This window comes from Phaseolus vulgaris, chromosome 5 (genome assembly GCF_000499845.2).
Source record: "Phaseolus vulgaris cultivar G19833 chromosome 5, P. vulgaris v2.0, whole genome shotgun sequence".
NCBI lineage: Eukaryota > Viridiplantae > Streptophyta > Magnoliopsida > Fabales > Fabaceae > Phaseolus > Phaseolus vulgaris.
In genome coordinates this window covers 31,824,289-31,845,169 of record NC_023755.2, presented here as the reverse complement: position 1 = coordinate 31,845,169, position 20,881 = coordinate 31,824,289, and the positions used below count along the sequence as shown (strand labels likewise).

At 30.1% G+C, this 20,881-nt stretch overlaps 2 protein-coding genes across 3 annotated transcripts; one reads left to right on the top strand and one right to left on the bottom strand.

The window, feature by feature from the left end:
* Window positions 1-931: 931 nt before the first annotated feature.
* LOC137834324 (early nodulin-like protein 3) lies at window positions 932-1,771 on the bottom strand. The gene is made up of 2 exons (XM_068642383.1): window positions 1,588-1,771; window positions 932-1,374 (listed from the first exon to the last, which is right to left on the bottom strand). Exons 1-2 carry the CDS (start codon window positions 1,769-1,771, stop codon window positions 932-934), a joined length of 627 nt encoding a protein of 208 aa, XP_068498484.1.
* A 7,900-nt stretch (window positions 1,772-9,671) lies between these two features.
* LOC137835452 (transmembrane E3 ubiquitin-protein ligase FLY2-like) lies at window positions 9,672-20,468 on the top strand. Of its 2 annotated transcripts, none has more exons than XM_068643973.1 (14): window positions 9,672-10,305; window positions 11,312-11,384; window positions 11,990-12,117; window positions 13,156-13,271; window positions 15,015-15,075; window positions 15,908-15,974; window positions 16,087-16,164; window positions 16,569-16,726; window positions 16,813-16,872; window positions 17,075-17,168; window positions 18,063-18,230; window positions 18,946-19,274; window positions 19,670-19,786; window positions 20,077-20,468. In XM_068643973.1, the coding sequence occupies exons 1-14, from the start codon at window positions 10,144-10,146 to the stop codon at window positions 20,176-20,178; spliced, it is 1,713 nt and encodes a 570-aa protein (XP_068500074.1). In that variant the 5' UTR covers window positions 9,672-10,143; the 3' UTR covers window positions 20,179-20,468. The 2 variants fall into 2 exon arrangements, with proteins under 2 accessions (XP_068500074.1, XP_068500075.1); XM_068643974.1 differs by having other exon boundaries at window positions 9,676-10,305; window positions 11,315-11,384.
* Window positions 20,469-20,881: the final 413 nt, after the last annotated feature.

The following is a 20,881-nucleotide window of genomic DNA, read 5'->3' as shown; positions in this document are numbered from 1 at the left end:
GATTTTTATATATAGTTTAATTAAACAATATACTTATTATTTAAAATAAATAAAATAATATGTCTAATTTATTCTAAAATTTTAATATTATGAATAATAAAATGATAAAGCCCAAAAAAACAACTCTGATCCGAAAGACAACAACCACAATTCCACCTCTGTGACGACTCGTCAACATGTTGGCCACAAACCAAAATAGACCATCCAACTTTATTCAAAGGAAATTTATTGTAGATGATGATATTTCAGTCCAAGGGATAGTGGTGCTCGAAAATGAAAAGGCAAATTCTCCCTTTGCCTCTATACACTCCTCTTACTTCTTCTTATTAATTATGGAAAGTTAATTTTATTTTATTTTAAATAACTTTAAAAGAAACATAATTTTATTTTTTTAAATAATTTCAATTACACTCCATCACATATCTCTCTTCCCATAGTTTGAAAGTTTGTAAGAAGATTGACAAGAAGATTCTTGTATTCAACATTCTGTAATATGATGATAATTTTTTTTAGTTTTATACTTCATCTTTGTATCTCTATAGTTTTTTATTCTATTTAAAGACTTCCAAAAAAATGAAAAAAAATAAATAAAAGAAGAAAAACACAATCAATCTCATTAAAAATATCACAAAATTTATCTTTATCACTGACATTAACCATTAGTCACCTCAAACAATCACCATTACTTGAAAATGAAAAATAAGATATCCCACTATTCAGCATATTTAAAATGATATTGTTAAAATTAATAAAAGGAATGAAGGTGCAAGGGAAAGATATAGAAGTGCAGGAAAAATATTCCAAATAAAAACCAAAAACAATATTTTTACTTCAGAAAGATAAAACAAACTCAACAAAGTTCAAAAGCCCAAACAGATTTGTCAAGAAACAAAGTGGGTGTATCTACAACAGAGGCCCACTAACATGAAAACTAGCCCAAGGGGATGAAGAAGAAGCCCACCCCAACGCTAACAACACCCAAAGCCACACCAACCGAACTCCTAAACCTCGTAGAGCTCGAATGTTTGGGCAGAGACGGCACCAAAGAAGTTGGGCCTGATGGGCTAACATCCGAGCTAGGAGATGGCCCATTTTCTGAGGGTATTTCGGCTTCCGCCGGAGACGGTGTTGCTGACGGAGAAAGTGAGTGAGTGTGTTTGTTTTGTCTGACGGCCAAAACGACGACGGTTAGCTTTTGACCACGTTGACAGTTTTGAGCGTTGCCACTGATGAAGAAAAAAGGACCTGATTTCACAAAAGTAAACTTCGAATCACCACCGTCCATCTCTTGGATGGCGTTGTTGGTGTTGCATGAATCGTAATCCTCCTTCTTTACCACCAGAACTGAATCAGACCCACTCCTATACTTAAAAACTGCATGTCACCGCCAAAAAGACATAATTAAGGTAAAAAAAGCAAACAATAAATTTATTAAAATTAAGATCAATTTACTAAATTAAATTTAAAATTTATTTCTAAAACTTTTAAATTCATTTTTTAAGAAGTTATCAAATCTATCTTAACAATTGTTAGACCTATTTTTTGTGTAGTGTTTTAGGGTTGAAAAGAGAAGTAAGTTTGACTTACAAAGAGTGTCGTTGACTTGAAACCTGTTTCTCTGGGCCCAGTGAGTGTAATCTTGTGAAGGGTTGAGGACCCAACCATCTTTGCCACCAACTTGAAATAATGTGCATGCCATTGCTGGAGATGGTGAAGAAAAGAAAATGGACATAGATAGGAGCAAGAGAAATCCGTTCTTAGAGTACCCCATTGCCATGAGATAGAAAAATTAATCTTGGGATTGAAGAGAGTGAGAAAGAGAAAGAGAAAGATGAAAGGTTAGGGGTGATCGTTATGAATAATATATGGATATCTGGTTTCAAAGTTGCGTATTCCATGCAAAAGACGTTATATCACTTCTTTTCTGTTTTACCACTCTCACATGTTTTTCAAATTCTCTTCATATGTTAAAAAATATTATATTATTATTTTAAGAAATAACTATTTACACTCGTTAAAATTTTAAAGACATTTTGTTATTATAATATTTAATTAGGACTTTATTGCTTCTTCCTTTTTTGGAGTGTTTAATATAGTAATATAGAAGGTCGTAGTTTTGAGAACACTATTTCTTCAACCCCTCCAAAGAAGAAAAAAAAAACAAGTGAAAGTAATGGAAGAAAAATGAATTTTTTTTTCATAACATTAACATGTGATATCCTTAGTATTTTAATGTTTTATTTCCAGGATAATTTACACTTTGACAGAAAAAACTTTTGTTAACATTTTTTCACTTTTATCAAATCAATATTTCTATAAACTTTCAACTCCTTTATATCCTTTAATTGTTAATAATTTTCTTTCTTTCTTTTTTTTTTTTTATTCCTTATTATTAATATTTTATTCTCTCATCCAAATAAACTCTAAATAATATGAATATGTTTTACGATATTTAGTTAAGATAATCAATATATTTTTAGGAGGGTAATAAGATTTAACAACATTTAATTAAATTTGTAGAACTTCTAAGTTTAAAAAGGATAAAATATCTGTTGTATTCTTTTTTTAATAGATTTTGTGATATTTTAGTAATTGTATGAATATGAAGCATCACATGCTTCATTAATTCTCTCATGATTGAAGATGATAAATATAAATCAATTGACAGTTTTTCTTTGCAAAATAAATGTTATTTTAATGATTTTTCAATTGAGTAATATATAAATCTTCATTTTCAAATTCACGTGTTACAACGAGCTTAATTAAACAGTTATAATTCAAATTCTGATATTTAGTTTGTTTTATCATTATTTGCGTCTTTAATCTCCTCATATCTTTGAGTATAACGGGTATAGTTTTGTTTTTTACTCAATATTTTTTTAGGGTTAGCATTTGAATAATTTTTTTTAAACTTCAAATCAGCGGTGAAAATTTGAAGAAAAAAAAGATAAAATAAATATAGAGATGATAATAAATATAATGTTTAAATATATGTTATATATCATTATTCAAAATGTTAAGTATTTATTTAGGATGGGCTACGATAGATTTACAAGTAAAAATATTATAAGTTATATAAATAAGATTAATTTTTTTCAATATTTAATGTGTATCGCGATAAATACCCAATAATAGTAGTAATAATAGTTTGTGATGGTTTAAGTGACCAGGTTTAATTTTCTTTTAAGTATCTTATAAGAATTGAGTATTTAAAATGTTTTTTTTTCTTTATGGATTTTGCCATTTATATTTTTCATTAACAAAATAACATGACCGTTATTTTGTTTTTTTTATCTTCAACTCATTAACAAAAACATACTTTCTTTCTATAATCTACTCAACTTCACTACCAGAAAATCATTAAACAGAAATCAATATCAATTTTAGAGACTAAACATAATTAGTTGTTATATTGACTAAATTAGATACTATTTTAGAGACTAAAAAAATTTTGATTTCTAAATTAGTTTCTATTATTAATAAATAATTTCTAAATTATTATCAAATTAGTTATAAGATTTTAACTATGAATTATTTATATTCTAAAATTGTCACTCTTAAAAAAGGAAATAAATAATAAAATTATGAAAAAAAGAAGTGAGATGACAAAAATTATAATAAAATTGATAATATTAACAATAATTACAATAAAAAAATGAAGACAACAACTATAATAATAATAATAATAATAATAATCTATATGCCTATATAAAGATGATTCTTCTTTATAACCGTTTTTTGGTGTACACAGATTTTTTTCTAATTCTACCCTTATTTAATATATCTCATTTTATTAGTATTTGTCATTTCATATGAATTACATAAAAAATAAAATTATTTTTAAATTTTTTTAAATTAATATTAATGGACAGTTTTTATATGCAAAGTATTTTTCCCACTCTTTCCTTAATTCTTTATTTTAAAATAACAACAGAAAGACAAAAAGAAAAGAAAAGAATTAGAAAAGAAAAGAAAGAAAGAAAGAAAGAAAGAAAGAGAAAGATACACTCACTGTGTTCAGGTGACGTACTTTCCATCTTCTCTCTCTTCCCTTTTCACCTACTTAATTCTCACATTCTTCTTTTTATCCTACTTCCCACTTTCTTTTCTTTTCTCTCTCCACTTTGTAGCAGTTTTTAAATTAAAATTGATTTAAGAAACAATTTTTATGATTTTTCCCTACACAAAAACCACTTATCCTACTTCTCACTCTCTCTCTTACCTTTTCACGTGCCTAATTCCCACATCCTTTATTTACCCTACTTCCTACTTTTTTTTTCTTTTTCCTTTCCTTTTCCATGTAAAATCATAATTTCATTCTCACTTCTTTTTCTTTTTCTATGTTTGGATTAATCTTTGTGAAACCCTAATTTGACCTTTGTCTTATGAAATTGTAATTGAAGTTAAGTTTGTGACTTGAGGGAGGGGAAAGACTCGACAAAAGGAGTTGCATGCACCATCACAACAACCGATGATTATCTTTATGTGCATTTCAATTTGTGAAACACTAATTTGACATTGACATTTGTCTTCTGAGATTGTGATTGAAACATGTGACTAGAGAGATAAGAAGGAATCAACAAGAGGAGACTGAGGGTACATGATAAAAGTCCTCATAAGATGCTTTTCGATAACAATTTTATGGATTTAAAAAAAAATCATACATAGCATTAACTAAACTATATTCTCATTTCCTCATATTTTATAGAAAAGTTACTTCCAATTTGAGTTTCTAGTTTTCTGTCATAACCATTTCTCTATCTTTGTTCTTCCTCTATATTTTCTTCTTTTAAGTTTTGATTTTCGATATTACAATCATCTTAACTTTTCATAAATTTATGATTCTAAGACCACCTTCAAATTAGGTTTGCTTACCAGAGAACATTATATAGAGAAGGTATATCATCGTGTTTTTCTCCCTTTTTTTTTCTTTTTTTCTTAGTTTATTATTACTTATTCATAATTTTAAAATAGGGATAAGCTTAAGTTAGAAAAGAGTAAAAAGAGGAAGACACTAAACTCTAAGGCATTGTTTAGCTGTCACGCTCACTCCCCTAATCGCAAGGTTCTAACGCGAAGGAACATTGTTAAGAGCGGTAACCTATTTGATGTGAAATATAGGAACAAACAATTTAAATGGGTCTCTATACGGGTCCAAGGCGAATAAAATAGAAGCATATTTCATTGCATTTATTTTCTTTTGTATATAATATTTTTCATGATTAAAGTTGATTGAACAATTGAGGATGAATTTTTAGTTTATTGGTTAATGGTGTCACATGTGTTCTCATGATTGTCATGTATTATTGGTTGTGCATAGACCTAATGGAAAAATGTTGGTTTAATTCCGATAATTGATAAAATATTAAAAACTATTAAAAAAAATATGAAACTCAAATTCTATTTAATTTTCTCGGTTGAGTTTGTAGTTTTAAATAAATTTTAACTATTACCAAATATATATATTTTTACCCATAATTGATAAAATATTAAAAATTATAAAAAAAAACATGAAACTCAAATTCTATTTAATTATTTTTTATCTTGAATTTGTAGTTTTAAATAAATTTAAACCATTAAAAAAAGTGTTTTTAGAAGAGTGTTATCGGCATTTTTCAAATTCCATTTTTATTTAAAATTTAATCACAATTGTTTTATTATAAGTAACAATGAAACATACAAAAAATTGTGAGTTTATCTTGATGTATTGTTTTGATGATAATTAACTAATGTAAAATTTTGTAGCAAGATCTTGATTTTGTGGAAAACTGATATATTACAAAAAAAAAAATATAATAAAATTTATAAGAAAAAAGAGAGAAAACAATTGGAGAGAGGAATAAAGATTAGGAATAAATTGATAGTATGTTTTTATGTTTTATTAATAGTTATAAATTTTTAATTTTATTGTGTTGTAATATGTGGGTTTTTTTTATCGGCAAAAACAATATTATGAAATCAGTTAAAGAAAATCTTTTATAATGTTATCATTTGCATTTAAAATTTATCAATTTCATATTTAGGGTGTTTTCTCTTTTTTTTTCTTAAATTTTATGATAAAGAAATATTACATAAGTTCCTTAGCAGATAAAATTAATATTGTCAACAAATATGAAATTTACTTGAAATTAATATATCAACACCCTTCTATGTTTATCTTATTATTTACTAACTTAACTTTCTTTACTGTAGTTTTACAAAAAAAATAGTATTAAAAAATTATATACTCTTATGTAAAAAAATTATTTAGAATTTTAAAATTATCTAATTAAAAGTAAATATAAATATTTAATTTTTATAATTTTTTAAATATTTTTTTGATGTTTAATATTTTTCCATATTTTAATAGATTACATAACGAATTGGAAAATATAAGTGATAAAATATCAACACTAGAACAACAAACACAAATTTGAAGACTAAATGTTGAAAATAGAAAGGAAAAATGAATTCACGAAGAAGAATTATAGAGAAAAGAGAAGCAACACTATTTATATGAGAAATATTGTTTCATAAATGAGATTGACATCTATTTGACATTTGACTCAATCAATAAAAAAAATGCAGTTAACAAAAATGTTATTAGTGCTCCATGCTATATTTTTATTTTTATTGGTGGCAATCTGTATTGTAAAAATTATTTAATTTGATTAAAATTTATATTTAATCAAAATAAAATTGAATTGAATAATCGGTAAATTTACCATTTATATTACTATTATGTTAGCTATGTTTTGATAAAATTTATGTGTCTTCCTACATGTATTCGTATTTATTAAAATAAACTATAAATTTATACCGATAATATAAGTGTGTATCCTTTATTTAATTTTAATATTAAATATAATTATATATAAATAATAAAAATAAAAAATACAGATACTGATACACATTTACGTCAGTGTCTGTGTTCCCACTTGTAATAATAATGACAATGATGATAGTGAAAATAAAAATTAAAAAAATGATAATAATAAATATACCGACAATAATAATAATAATAATAAAATATAAAAAGAAATACATTATTATCTTAAGTATATATCATATCCATATAAGAAAACAAATAATTAACCTATATTATTTTGTCATAAATATTTGTTTTCCTTTCTATAAATATGTTACATTTTGTTTCTTAAAAACTACTTTGTTATTATAAACATATTATATTTTACTGTTTAATCTGAATATATTTTGTTTTGTTTATAGTTTTGTCAAGTATACAACTTTTATTTTTAATCCTGATGAAATCATTTTAACTACTTTAATATTTTTTCTATGTGACACTTGATAACATCGTGATTTGGTTACATGACATCCTCACATTTATATTTATTTGAGTTTTATCCATTGATCCCGTTATTGCTCTATTTTTTTAAGCCAATGATTGGAAGATTCGAATTCATCTATGTATCGTCACTCTATTCACGGATCCAAATAAAATAAAATAAAAAAATCTTGCACGCCTACGTTTCTTTTCCAATACCTTCATAATTTTTAAAATTCCCAAACTAGTTTTGGTCTTTTATTTGAAAAGGACATAGTTTAGAGTTACTTTTTCATCGTTTTTTTTATTTTTATTTTTTGATTGGTCCAGTTGGTGAAGATTCATTTTAACTACACGGAGTAAGGTGTAAGAGTGAGTAGCGAAGTATTAGTTAGCTTTTAGAGGCAAGAACTGAGTTTTTTCAAGAGGTTGGATAATTATGGTATTTTTAGGTTCTTGGAAATTAGGATCCAGGATTATGTTACAAAATGCATTTCAATCCGGAGAACTTTCGAACACACTCATTCAGGAAAATTTTGGATCACTCAATCCGGGACTATGTTGTGGAATTATGATTATGGAAAACAAAAACAATAGGGATGAGATGAAGAGACACCACTGAACCACCACCAAGTGAAACGTGCCTCATGGTTCACTCTGTGATGAGATGAAGTCGTCATAGAGAAAGACAAATGTGGTGTGCGTAAGAAAAAAGAAGAAGAAAGAGTGTGGATAGTGTGTTTTAGGGTTTTTAGAAAATAATAAGGATAATTTTGTCTTTGCATAATATTGTGAGGGTGCAGGAAGAAAAAACGTAGAGGTGCAAGAAAAAACTCCCTACAAAAAATCCATAATTTTTTTGGGCTTTCATGGTATTGTTGAATTTGGAAGATATTTCTCGAAAATACCTTATGCATTCTACAATTTGAAATATATTTTTTATTTAAAAAAATTAATTTCAAATTACAAAATTCGAAAGGTATTTTTAAATCCGAATCGTAGAATTCGTAATACTCCTTACTAATATATATATGATTGTAAAATCCAAAAGTTATTTCTGGATAAAAAAATACCTTTCAGATTATACAATCCAAAATGTAATTTTAAAATGTATTATGAATTACACAATTCATAATATATTTATGGATTCAAAATTACCTTCAGAATTGTACTATCCAAAATTAGATATTATAGTAAGGTGTAACCAATTTTACAACTAACAGAAAACTCTAATATATATTCCGAAGTGTAAAGTTGGAATTAAAAAAATATGGACTTAGAAAGAGAAGGTATGGAGGAGATGTAGAACGAATTTGCCTTATATTTTCTTTTTATAATGTAAAATTGAAAAACAGTTTACTAAAAAAGATAGAGAAATCATTCACACTAACAAATGAAAGAAAGGTTTAGTTCTAAGCATTTCCAGATCAAAACAGAAAATATATAAAATTATAGTTTCATCCTCTCATAATTAATGCCATCAGACAACGACATACAAACAATCAAATTACCTGCCATATTGTTTGTTTCATTTGGAACGATGAATATTAATGACAACACTTAAATGTCAAGCTTTGAAGTGAAGAATATCCCAACCTAGCTAGGTTAGTTAGAGACTCTTAGACAAATAATAATTTTATACTTTTTGCAATGTTTTCCCTTAACATAATACTCAACAAGAAACATTCATGTTCTACCTCAATCTATAATAGCATATATATATATAACCTTTTGATTAATTATGTAATCAATTTATGTTGAAAATTTTGAATGTCATGTAAAAAAAATAACAATAATACAAAAAGGATGTGTATTATTCTGTAAATCATGGATTGCCAGATACATGCAAAGGTGTCACAACATTTTTCTTTGGACTGGTTTTTCAAATAAATGATTCCATAATTCAAACAATGATTGATTATGAACGGATTATGATCTATGACTTAACCTACCTTTACATGTGATGCCAAATTATTATATAAATATTTTATATAACGATATTATTCTATTTCGAGATTGTTACTGAGAAGTAAGAAAATATTCTAAACAAACAATTTCGAGTAAAAACCTGAATATTAAATTAAATTAAATACATAAAAAATATTATTATCATTATTATATAGAACACTGGTACATATAATTTTGTCACAAAATTCTGATTCGAGATTAATGGCATATTAAAGAAAGACTAATTTAATGGTACCTATTACATTGAGATGGGAGAAATACACCATTAATATATTTATTTATTTTTAACACAGAGTTGTTCTTTAAAAATACTGAGAGAGTTGAAAAATACAATATAAATATTATTTTCAGTACAGAGTGATACTGAGAGAGTTGAAAAAAAAATTTCAAAAATAAATAATTAAGTAATACTATTTAGCGCGTTGAATGATACCTTAATAGAGAGCGTGAGCAATGCGTTGCTTATGTCCGAGCGGAGACCGTGAGTTTTTTTTACTAGAAAGACCAAAACCCAGAAAACTAGTTCACAACCAACTCTGGGACAATCTCTCAGAAGCAAAAGTTTGCTCCAACCAAAATCCGAAACCATAATTTTTTAATTGTTATTACTAGTGATCGTTGATTAGTACAACTTAAGTTAAATTTGGTGCAAAGCTAAGGTGGTGAAGGCATCTTTTTTGCTTCAAAAATTGCATTTGGTGATCAATTAAGTCGTTGGTCTTTCGCTTTCTCTATCTGATCAAGCTCCACCTGACCCTTTTGACTTCTTTTGAAGCAACCCTTTTATCGTTGGCTCCTTTTTAAGCTATTTGCTATGGTGGGTCTTGGGTTTTTCCCCTGGGTTCCCTCTGTTCAGCTTCGACTGAGAAGTGGGTCCTTGAATTGGAGCTGAATCTTGGGGATTTGATATGGTTGCCACTCAAAGACTGCAGTTTTCTTTGTGGAAGAGGAGGAGGGGGCTTGGATTTTTGTTTCAGATTGCAGTTGGGTGGTGGGTGGTTCTACTGTTAGTTAATCCTGTGGCGGGTCTCAGACCCTTGAGGGAGAGAACTAGGTCCTGGGATGACGAGGTTTGTTTAGGAGCTTGTCTTTAATTTCAGTTTTATTTAATGAGTATGTTAATTGAATAATTAGGATGCACGTGCATTTGATTTTTTTTTTCTTGAAGTTGTAATGTTGAAGATGTGTGCCTGCGTTTTTAATTGTTATCAGTCAGGGATTGCATTAGCTGCTGTTGCTTTATGCAGTTGTGATTTGTGAAAGTAGACTAGACACTGGGAACAGGAAATTTGAAGTTTAGTTCTGTTAAAACTGATGTTAATTGAGCGTGTTTAGAATGTTTCAACCTAGGGAGAAGAGTGATTGGTGTTCATTTAGTTTGTTCAGAATGTTTATACATGCTATTGGGAGAGAATGAGTGAGGAAAAGAATAAGGAAAGTGCTGCGTTGACAAGGTACTTAAATTTTTATTTATAGAATTGTATGCCAGTGTGCTTTAGGTATGTTTTTTGGGGGTTTACATGGTACTTTTTGCATAAAATAGTCATACATTTGAGTTTACCTTTCACATGTAACTCATAAGGTGTCCAGAGATGAAATTTCATCTCAAATTCATTAACCCCAAGACCATTCATTATTATATCAATATATATGCTATTGTAGATTTGTATATTGGGAGCAATCATAATTGGTATTGGGCATTTGTAAAATTTCTTTTTCCTGTCCGAATAGTACCTTTCTGCCCAGTTTTGTAGTTAAACAATGTTTTTAGAAGATGTATAAAAGGTAGCTAAAGAACATTGAATCTTCAAATGAAAAATAAATAATACATTTGCAATCTGGTTTATGGTAAAGGATGGAGGATATTGTTGTCTTTTCACTTTTACTGATTTATCATTACATCCAAGGATTTTCACTCAATTGTTCTTTAGTTTTACTGATATTAATTTTCCCAAACACTGACTTATGATTAGAAATTATTTGAATTGACAAATTGGGATTGTTATGATTGAGTCAAAATCTGACTGAAGGTGAACTCACTTCATTTGTATGTTGTTGATGTATTACTTTTCTCAGCAGCTGTTTACCAGAAAGGACGAGAGCAATTTAGGCCCATTTTCACAGTGGAACATAACAGGAACTTACAAAGGTTTGTAATCATTACTAACCTTAGTGTATGTGTGATTTTCTGTTATATTTGAGTTGTAGCTTTGGTTGGTTCTTTTTAGTGTAAGTACCTTGCTGAACAAATACTTCACTGATGTCTGTTCAGAGGATTTATGATTTATGATTGAATGATAACCAACTAACTCAGAGCTATCAAGAAGTTATTGGTTTATAATATTATTGACCTTTAAAAAACCTTTTCTGTGTCTGCTTGCTTTTTGGAATTAGTTAATACTTTAATTCTCTTTTTTTCTGGGATCAAATATGTTGCTAAATGCTATGGTTACCTTTTTGCCTATGTTTTACATTTCTTAAGCTGCTATCATTGGACAGAGCATAATAAAGGCTGAGGGAGCAGTATCCAGGCTTAAACTAGGCTGCATGTTGCCTCAAATTAACTAAACGAATTAAGACATTTGGAAAAATCATGTAATTTTGAAAGTAATTCTGTGAAATTTACTGAAATATGCTTCATTTCTAAATGGTGTCATATTTGAATAAACACTTTGTCCATTATCTTTATGTGGAATAAATTTATAAGTTGATTGAAGTCTGAGGATGTTTGTATGTTTACCACTTGAAATGCAGGGAATTGGAAATTTTTGGATACCACAAATGGCTCTTCCAGATTTCCAAACATCAGAAAAACAAATGGCAATTCTGTAATTGAGTTAGTCACTACTCCTACAAAGATAAGTGGAGTACATTATGTTCAGGTGAGATGTTGAACTGTATTGCTAATTTCACAGGAATTCAGCTTTTATATGTTGTATATTTTCTTATTTGTTCTACTTAAATCTTTATTCGTTTATTATGCATTTATTTAAAATATTAATGGCTTTTGCAGTTGCTTGAAGATATTAAAGTTCCTATGAATCTTGTCATTTTGTTAGTCTGAAGAACTAAAATCACTCTTATATTATTTCATTTACTAAACTGTAGTTTCTGCCCTTGTGAGGTCAGCTTGTGTGTTTTTTATTAGGTTGGCCTTTTATGGATGCTTAAGTGTTTTTACTAAATGGAGAGGGAGTATTATAAATTTATAACGCATGATAGATACACTTTCTTAATAAGTCAAACTTGAAACAGGCTGACCTTGATTAGAGAAACTATCTATCTGTTTTCTTAATGCCGGAGTTCTGATGATTATGAACTTTGTACACTAGTTTGTTTGAAAATGTAAGTATGTGACATGTGATTATTAGTAAAGTTACATCTCTAATTTTGGCTAACCCTTTTTTAGGTTTTCATCTCTTGCTTTCTCTATCTCTAATTTCATCTTTTCATTTAACATTACATCTCTAATTTCTCCATTTTTTGAAAACGAACAGTTAAAACTTTTATGGCCCTTCTCCATTGAATGAAAATGCCGTTTTTTAGTTTTGTCATTGTAGTGCGTTTTACACTTATTTGGACAAGTATCTGCATTCATATTTAATGGTTAGAGAGGTTAAAAATCTGTAGGGGTCTTGGGTATCATTTTGTTTCCTGCGTCTGTCTCAGTTGCTGAGCCAAGTTTATTTTTTCATACTTCTAATATATTCACATACACATGCACAATAATCTAGCCTGAACTCTATATTGTGTATATCCTAAAGCAAACAATTGACTTCATCTCACTATAGAATAGTAGTATTATACTTGTGAAGAATGATTGACTTTCAATCATGTCCTTGTTATTTTTACTGTCTCGGTAAAATTGTCCTTATTCTTCTATAACAGTTTATTGTTTTCTTTCGTTTGTTTTGCATTAGGGGGTGGTTATATTCCATGATGTGTTTGACAATGAATACGATGTCAGTGGTGCCCAAATCAGAATAGAAGGTGTATACATATGGCCTTTTAGACAGCTTCGAATGGTCGCCAACAGGTAAATGTCATGGATATCATCAATGTGATGTGCAGACCAAATTTATATCGAGCTCAAATTGGTTTATAACTTTATATTGTCTCAATTGTTTAAAATTTAAAACTTATATTTGTCCAAATTTGACATTTCATCTTGAATCAGTTTTGTGCTTTGTTGCACTTGTTTAATTTTTTTGTTTATTTGATAGACAAATTCTGTTTGCAATGAACTTAATAGGCCAAGTTCTGTTTGAACCTGCTGAGGGAGATGGCCTGAGGCCATTGAAGGTTTTGTTAGAAAAAAATGTAGGCTGAGCAATTCTGTATTTAGCAGTTAAATTTTATGGTGTGACACTTATCATGTTATATATATGTGATATGACAGGCCTGCAGGAGATAGTCTATTGACGTGTCAGTTTGTTATTTGTGGTGTTTTAGGAGGAAATTCCTCATTAGGAGGAAACCCTTTGTAGTTGATGTACTGTTCTTAAAATCTGATCTATAAACCATTTTATGGCAGCATAATAACTTGAAAAGGATTAATATGAGTGAAAGAAGATTTTTATTTAATTGATTGATTTGAAACAGTACATCAACCTCTATATGTAAAGAACTCTAACCCTAAAGTAATGATTACAAAATCTTTAGAATCTTCTATGAACTTCTAACAGCTTCTAGTAGTACACTTAATATCCTAGTAACAAAACACTTCACAAAAAAGAATCATAGACTCTTCACATGCCACTTTAAGATCATTTAGAATAATTCTCAACCATGACAATTCACACACCCCATGTGCCATAGCTCGGAATTCAGCCTTTGTACTAAACCTTGCAACAACATTTTGTTTCTTACTTCTCCAAGTCACCCACTTTCCACCCAAGAACATGCATTATCCTGAGGTAGATTTCCTCTCTGTGAAAGACCCTGCATAATTTGCATCAATATACACTTCCATTTTTTTTATTTTTCATACCTCTTGAATAGTAATCCACTTCCTGGACTTCTGTTCAAATATTGAAGGATTTTGTTCATAGCTTGTAAATGTCTCTCCCTTGGATCTTGCATGAGCTGACTAACTACACTCACATCATATGTTATGTCAGGTCTGGTGTGAGCTAAGTAAATGAGCTTCCCTACAAGTCTTTGATAATGGTCTTTATTTACATTAGAACCTCCTTCATCACTCCCAATTCTATGGTTTTGTTCTATAGGAACTCTAGTAGTCTTGCAATCAATCTTGTTTCTTTGAGAAGACCAAGGACATACAACAAAGCTCTGCCACTGCCGGTGACAAATGGCGGCGGAAGAGCAGTGCTAGAACCACAAGTTGGGTGCACTTCTGGTAACCAACTTCAGTAATCAAAGGAAATTGGTGCACTTCAAGAAACCCTAAAAAGGGACCGTAGCTAAGACGGTAAAGAAGAAATGCAGAAGCAGGGGCCCCAAGATCCTGGGAGCTCTGATACCAACTTGTAAAGGATTAATCTGAATGGAAGAAGATCTTGTATTCAATTGATTGATTTGAAATAGACATCAGCCTCTACATATAGAGAACTCTAACCCTAATATAATGATTACAAAAGAGATCTCTAAAATCTTCTAATAGGTTCTAGTAGTACACTTAATATCCTGCAAACCACAGAATATAACTGTTTCGGTGTGTTCAATCCTTGAGTCCAACTGAAATGCCTATATTTCCATAGAGTAAAGCTTACAATATCTGAATGTGCTGAAGAGTTTCTCTTGTTTCCTCATGTTGCAGTGGAAAAGAAGGGGAGTTGAATCAGAATGAAGATTATATTTTATCTAATCCATATCATCTGGTAACAATGTTTCTTCTTGCATCCTTGATCTTTGAAAGTTTATAATCTGATTACATTTCATGGCTTACAATAATCTTAATAGCACTTCGATTTTGGTGATCAATATCTTCCTGTTTTTAGACATTTTTTACTCTTTTTCATTGATATTTCCTAGTCCTAGATTTCAAGGAGAATGAATAGGTTCTATCCAAAAAATTTAATCATTTTCACGGGCTTGATTTTTTTAGAGTCATAAGCTTGCCAGTTAATGCTGATCCTTGCTTTGTTGGATTACTCATATTTTCTGTCAAACATTTGGAGCTGGAAATCAAAATATCTATGTTTTAATATATCCATCTAAATACCCTAATAAGATTCTCATCATACGAAGTGCAATCTTGCAGTTTAAAGTTTCCAGTAGCAACATTATTTAAAATTTCCAAATGTTAGAATCCTTTATCATCTTAAAAACTTGCTTAAGAGTTAGGACCATATTTGGGTTCTTTAAACTGGACACGAATGTAAATATTTTAAGTTGTACATCTTTCTTCATTTAAACAAATCCATTTGAAGAGAGTAGCAAATCCTTAATATTTTTATGTGAATTTAAACAAAAATGATCTTTCATAGTGGGGCTTTCTTAACAATATGCAAACAGATTGACCAGCTTTGCTCCATTGATGTTGTCCTTTTCACCATTACGTTGTGTTTCCTTTTTTTGTATGGAGGATTCCCTTATCCTTCAAATTACTTGTATTTCTCCCTCTTTGACTAAACAATTGTCTCTTATTATAAAAAAAAGTTAGCATTCAGAAATACTTATTTGCTTCGAATATGGCTTTTGTACACACAGCTTGGAGTTTTCTCATCTCAGGTACTACAAGATTCTTCGCGAGATAAAATGTGGAGAAGGAAACATTGTAATATTTCTAAATACCAGTATACTTTTGAAGGCCACCCACCCCACTCCTTTTTTAGTTATAGCTGTAGTTACACCATTGACTTGGTGTTTTCCCATATTGGTTACTGCAGCTCTGATTCATGATGCGGAGAAACATTGTAATATTGAAATTGCTGCTCAGATTTCACGCTTGCCATCATCAAATAACGGTACTTGTGTTCTCCCTGCAAATGAATACTTTCTTCTAAAGTAAGGAGTACGTCATATACATGGATTGGGGATCTCTTTTACACTTATAATTTTCTCTTTTTTTGTATTATTTATCTTGTTTAGAAGGATTTCTTATAATCTTCGATTATACTCTTTTCCATTTCTAATAAAATAACTTCTTTTATAACCATTTTTTGTTGTCCACAGTATATGAATCCAATGCTATTATGAAACATTTCATCAGATTTAGTATTACCAATTGCTACGTATATGAATGTAAAATTATATGTGCATCGCTTAGTTTTAACCATTTTTTATCCATTGAGTGCATTCTTCATGTGGATTAATTACTTTTTATATTGTTGTTCTTTTGATTACTAAATTGTTACTTTATTTCTTACAGAGGGTGAACATGATCATTTTCATCTAGAAGGGTTAATGGAGAGCCCCTCTGCGGATGATGATGGGGACTGCTTCTCACCATTACTGTTAAATGCAACGTCTGTCAAAATTGAGGTCTACTATAACAAAGCAGTGAACTATACCTTGGTGGTTACTTTTGTATCCTTCAATCATGAATATTCTTACAGCTTTATGTCTCTGTCACAATCTGTTATGGCATGAGCTCCTTAATGTACATATGTCAGGTTTCTTTCTTGCAAGTCCTTCTATTAATTCGTCAAATGGAGCATAGCAGCACTCAATCTGTAAGAATTTGCTTTGGATTTTTTTTCTGAAATTTCACCTGCCGTAGGTTTAGTATTTAATGGAATCAATATAAAAAATTTCAATTGTTGGTATGAATGTACCAAAAACTATTTGAAAGTTCACATGCCATAGATTTCATAAATTTTTAAAAATGTACATGTGATTGTAGAAGATGAATATGATTTAGATATACCTTTACAGGGTGCTGCTAAAGTTTCAATACTAATGATTGGCCAGCAAGCAATAATGGATGCCTATCTTTGCCTTTTGCATCTCACTGCAGGAATACTAGTTGGTAAGTTATGAATTTCACAACTTGAGGTTGCTCTACTGACTATTCTCTCTCTCCCCTCCCAAACATAAATCCATTATGTTATTGGACTCTACCAGTTTTGGGGTGAAAAATATATTGAAGCTCCTTTCTAAATGGAAAAGGGCTCTCTAGTATTATTTTTCTGTGCCCTTAATTTTGTTGACTTAACCAGAAGGCTTTAGAAGTAATTTACCTTGTGACATTAGTGTAAGCATCCCAAACATTCATACCTAAAAACTAGTCCATTCCCTATAGAAAGAAGATTCCAGTTTGAACAATCCAATGCCTCCACTATTTATTACCTTATTTGCACCTTCTAACTATTAGAATAAAGAGAAACTGTATTGTGTTATTGAAAAACTGAAAGCCAAAATACAATAGAGTGAAGTCAGTTATATATAGGTGATATAGAGAGACTAACAACCTGTAACTAACAAGGAGTTAGTTACCGATAAATGCTGTCTGTCAATAGTCTTTCAGAAAAAATAAAAGTTCTAGTTACAAACAACAGTAGTAAAACTATACTCCAATACTAACCAGATATATTACCCGTTCTTCAGTCCCTGATACGACTCTTAGTTGTAGTGTACATATTACAGTATACAGCATCTAAAATAATTATTGTATGCAGGGTTTTTAAATATGTTTCCTTTTAAAAGTTCAACATTTTTAGGGGGTGCTGGGATGGGGTTGTTCATGGTATGGGAAGAGGATTATTGATACATATTGAATATGTTGTGCTGTGTTTCGTTGATTGTTGTAATGCGTAATGTAACAGAACAATTAATTGTCATTTTTTCTTTAGTGATTGATTATTCTTCTTTTGTAGTAGTAAGATTGTTTGCTGAATGGTTGTTGCTGCTTCCTGCGCTGCAGAATCATTGTTTAATGCTTTTGCAACTGCTGCATTTTTCAAGTTTGTGGTCTTCTCAATATTTGAGATGAGATATCTCCTTGCAATCTGGAAGGCAAGTAGGCCTTTGAGTAATGGTGAAGGTTGGGAAACAATGAGGCGAGAACTTTCAGTTTTATACAGTCGTTTCTGTAAGTACTCATCTAGAATTAAATTTTCTGTCCTGCTAAATGCTTGTCTGATCTCTTCAACATGAGTTTTCCTTTGTGTCATTGGCTCTCTAGGATGCATGATCAAGTTTTTTTATTTCCTGAGTTAAACTACTTTTATTGCTGTGTTACTGATCAAGATTCAATTACAGCTTTAGTTTATTTTTATACCAGAATAGAAAAACTATGATGCTTGCTTAAAATTTTAATAACTTCATGTTTTTTGTCATTTGAATTGCTCTTTAAAATGCCATTAAACAAGCAATAAATTTAATGTATTTTTTTGCTATTTATTTGGGCCAACGTAAACCTATGAACTTACACCATGCATTAACAGAGGGTCACCAAGCACTATTATAAATGAGCTAAGGAATGGTAAATAAATCTCGTAGTGCTGCATATATATGTTTTCATTCAAATTAATCCTTTTTATAGCTTAGATTCTTGGTGTTTTCATTCCAAATATTCTCCAACATATTTTCTATCAATACCTCTGAACTTTTGGTTTTTAACCGAGGAAAATGATGTCATGTAATCTATGTAACTGACCTCACCTACTTTGTTCTTGTTGTATATTCCACTGTAGAAGAATGCCTAAGAACTCTAGCTATTTGTTTCTTGTTGTTTCAACTAATGGAAATAATTCTTTCTTCTGAAAAAGAGGGGCTCAAATTTAACAGCTTAATTTCTTATGCAGATGGGATCTTGTTGGGAGGCATTCTACTCATGTATGAGTTCCATAATTATTTGAGACCTCTTCTTCTTCTTATGTACTCTTTTTGGATACCTCAGATAATCACCAATGTTATTCGCGATTCGCGCAAACCATTGCATCCTCATTATATCTTAGGGATAACCGTCACTAGGCTAGCAATCCCATTATATATTTTTGGTTGCCCTAACAACTTCATGCGCATAGAGCCAGACAAGACCTGGTGTGTTTGTTTGGCTGTATTTATTGGACTTCAAGCTGCAATTCTCCTACTTCAGCACTATCTTGGGTCACGTTGGTTCATTCCTCGTCAGGTTGGTCCCAACTACCTCTTCTCAATACTTTTATAACCAAATAACCATTAACACATTCACAATTCTTAAATATAGTTGCCTCTTCTAAAAGGTTGAGCTCAAACCGAGCATCGCATCATTTGCTTCATGTACCAAACCCCATTTAATGGGAAAATACTTGTTATTCTATATTTTAGTTGTAACCAGGTTCCGTTAATAATTTGAAGCATTTCATAGACATCCTTGACCCTAACCTAAGCATGATTATGTTGCAAAGAGTAATAACATTACATTATCCTCATTGTTTTGGAAACTGGTTCTAGGCTTTCCTAAGTGAATTTAAATAATCATCCAGCATTTTTGTTTTCTTTTCTCATTCTGAATTTGCATGAATGTTTCATCTTCATGGCTTGCAGATTCTCCCTGAGAAATACAGCTATTATAGGAGGTTTGATCAGGAAACAAGACATGCTACAGACTGTGTGATTTGCATGACAGCCATTGATATTTCCCAGCGATCTAATGATTGCATGGTAAGTGATTATGAATATGAAGAATAAATTACTCAACTTGCTCTCATTTCTTAATATTTCATACCATATAGCCTTATCTTTTTAACCCTTATAGTAACCCTTTTAATGGTTTGAAATAATTTACATGACACTTGGAGTTATCCAAAAAAAAACACATTATATCCTGTAGTACCAAGAAAAGACTACTAGTGTGCCATCTCAAGAAATATGAGGAGTGTATAACCATCATTTTTTCAATTCAAATTACAGTTTTACAACATGAACCTGTTCTAATTCAGAGTGTTACACAGGTGACACCTTGTGATCATTTCTTCCACTTTGGCTGTTTGCAAAGATGGATGGATATAAAGATGGAGTGTCCAACTTGCCGGCGGCCATTACCCCCTGCCTAGACACCTTTCTTCACTCTCTATGTCAATAGGATCAACTGACCCTGCTCAACGTCATAGTCTAGCATATGTTTAAGTGACCAAGTTTTACATTTAATATGAAATCACACTGCCTTTGGTGCTCAACCTTTTCTTCTCATGTTCAGGACTGAATGTTTCTTCTGCTCATACAAATTTTGTAATTTCATTCTGCCACCTTATCGCAGATGCCTAGTGTATGTAAATAATTTGGAAGGGCCATGAACATTAATTGTATTTTATTCTCAATACAAAATTTATTTTTATTCTTCCTTTGTTACTGTCCAACATGAAGTTATGGTCATTTTTTAGTCGTTTGTCATATCTTTTGAGTCCAATGGCAATCCTAAAAGTGTTTCTACTTGACTGCATCATTGCATCATAAATAAATACATGCTTAGTTTGCATTGGACAGAATTCAGTGTAATGGCACCAAGTGACTCAAACAACAAACTGTGTTAAGAGCATTTTCAATGGATTTTTTTTATCAATAAAAATAGTATACTAATGTAGATCCAATAAACAAATTCTTTAAAATAAATAAAGTTTCTTATATAAATAATTTTTTTCATTTTAAGGAAATCGTATTTCATGAGATCCAGATTAAAATAATATTCTTATTGGTAAAAAAATTTATAAGAAACTTTTATTGAATATGCTCTCACATTGGTTTGAAGTTTCATATTTC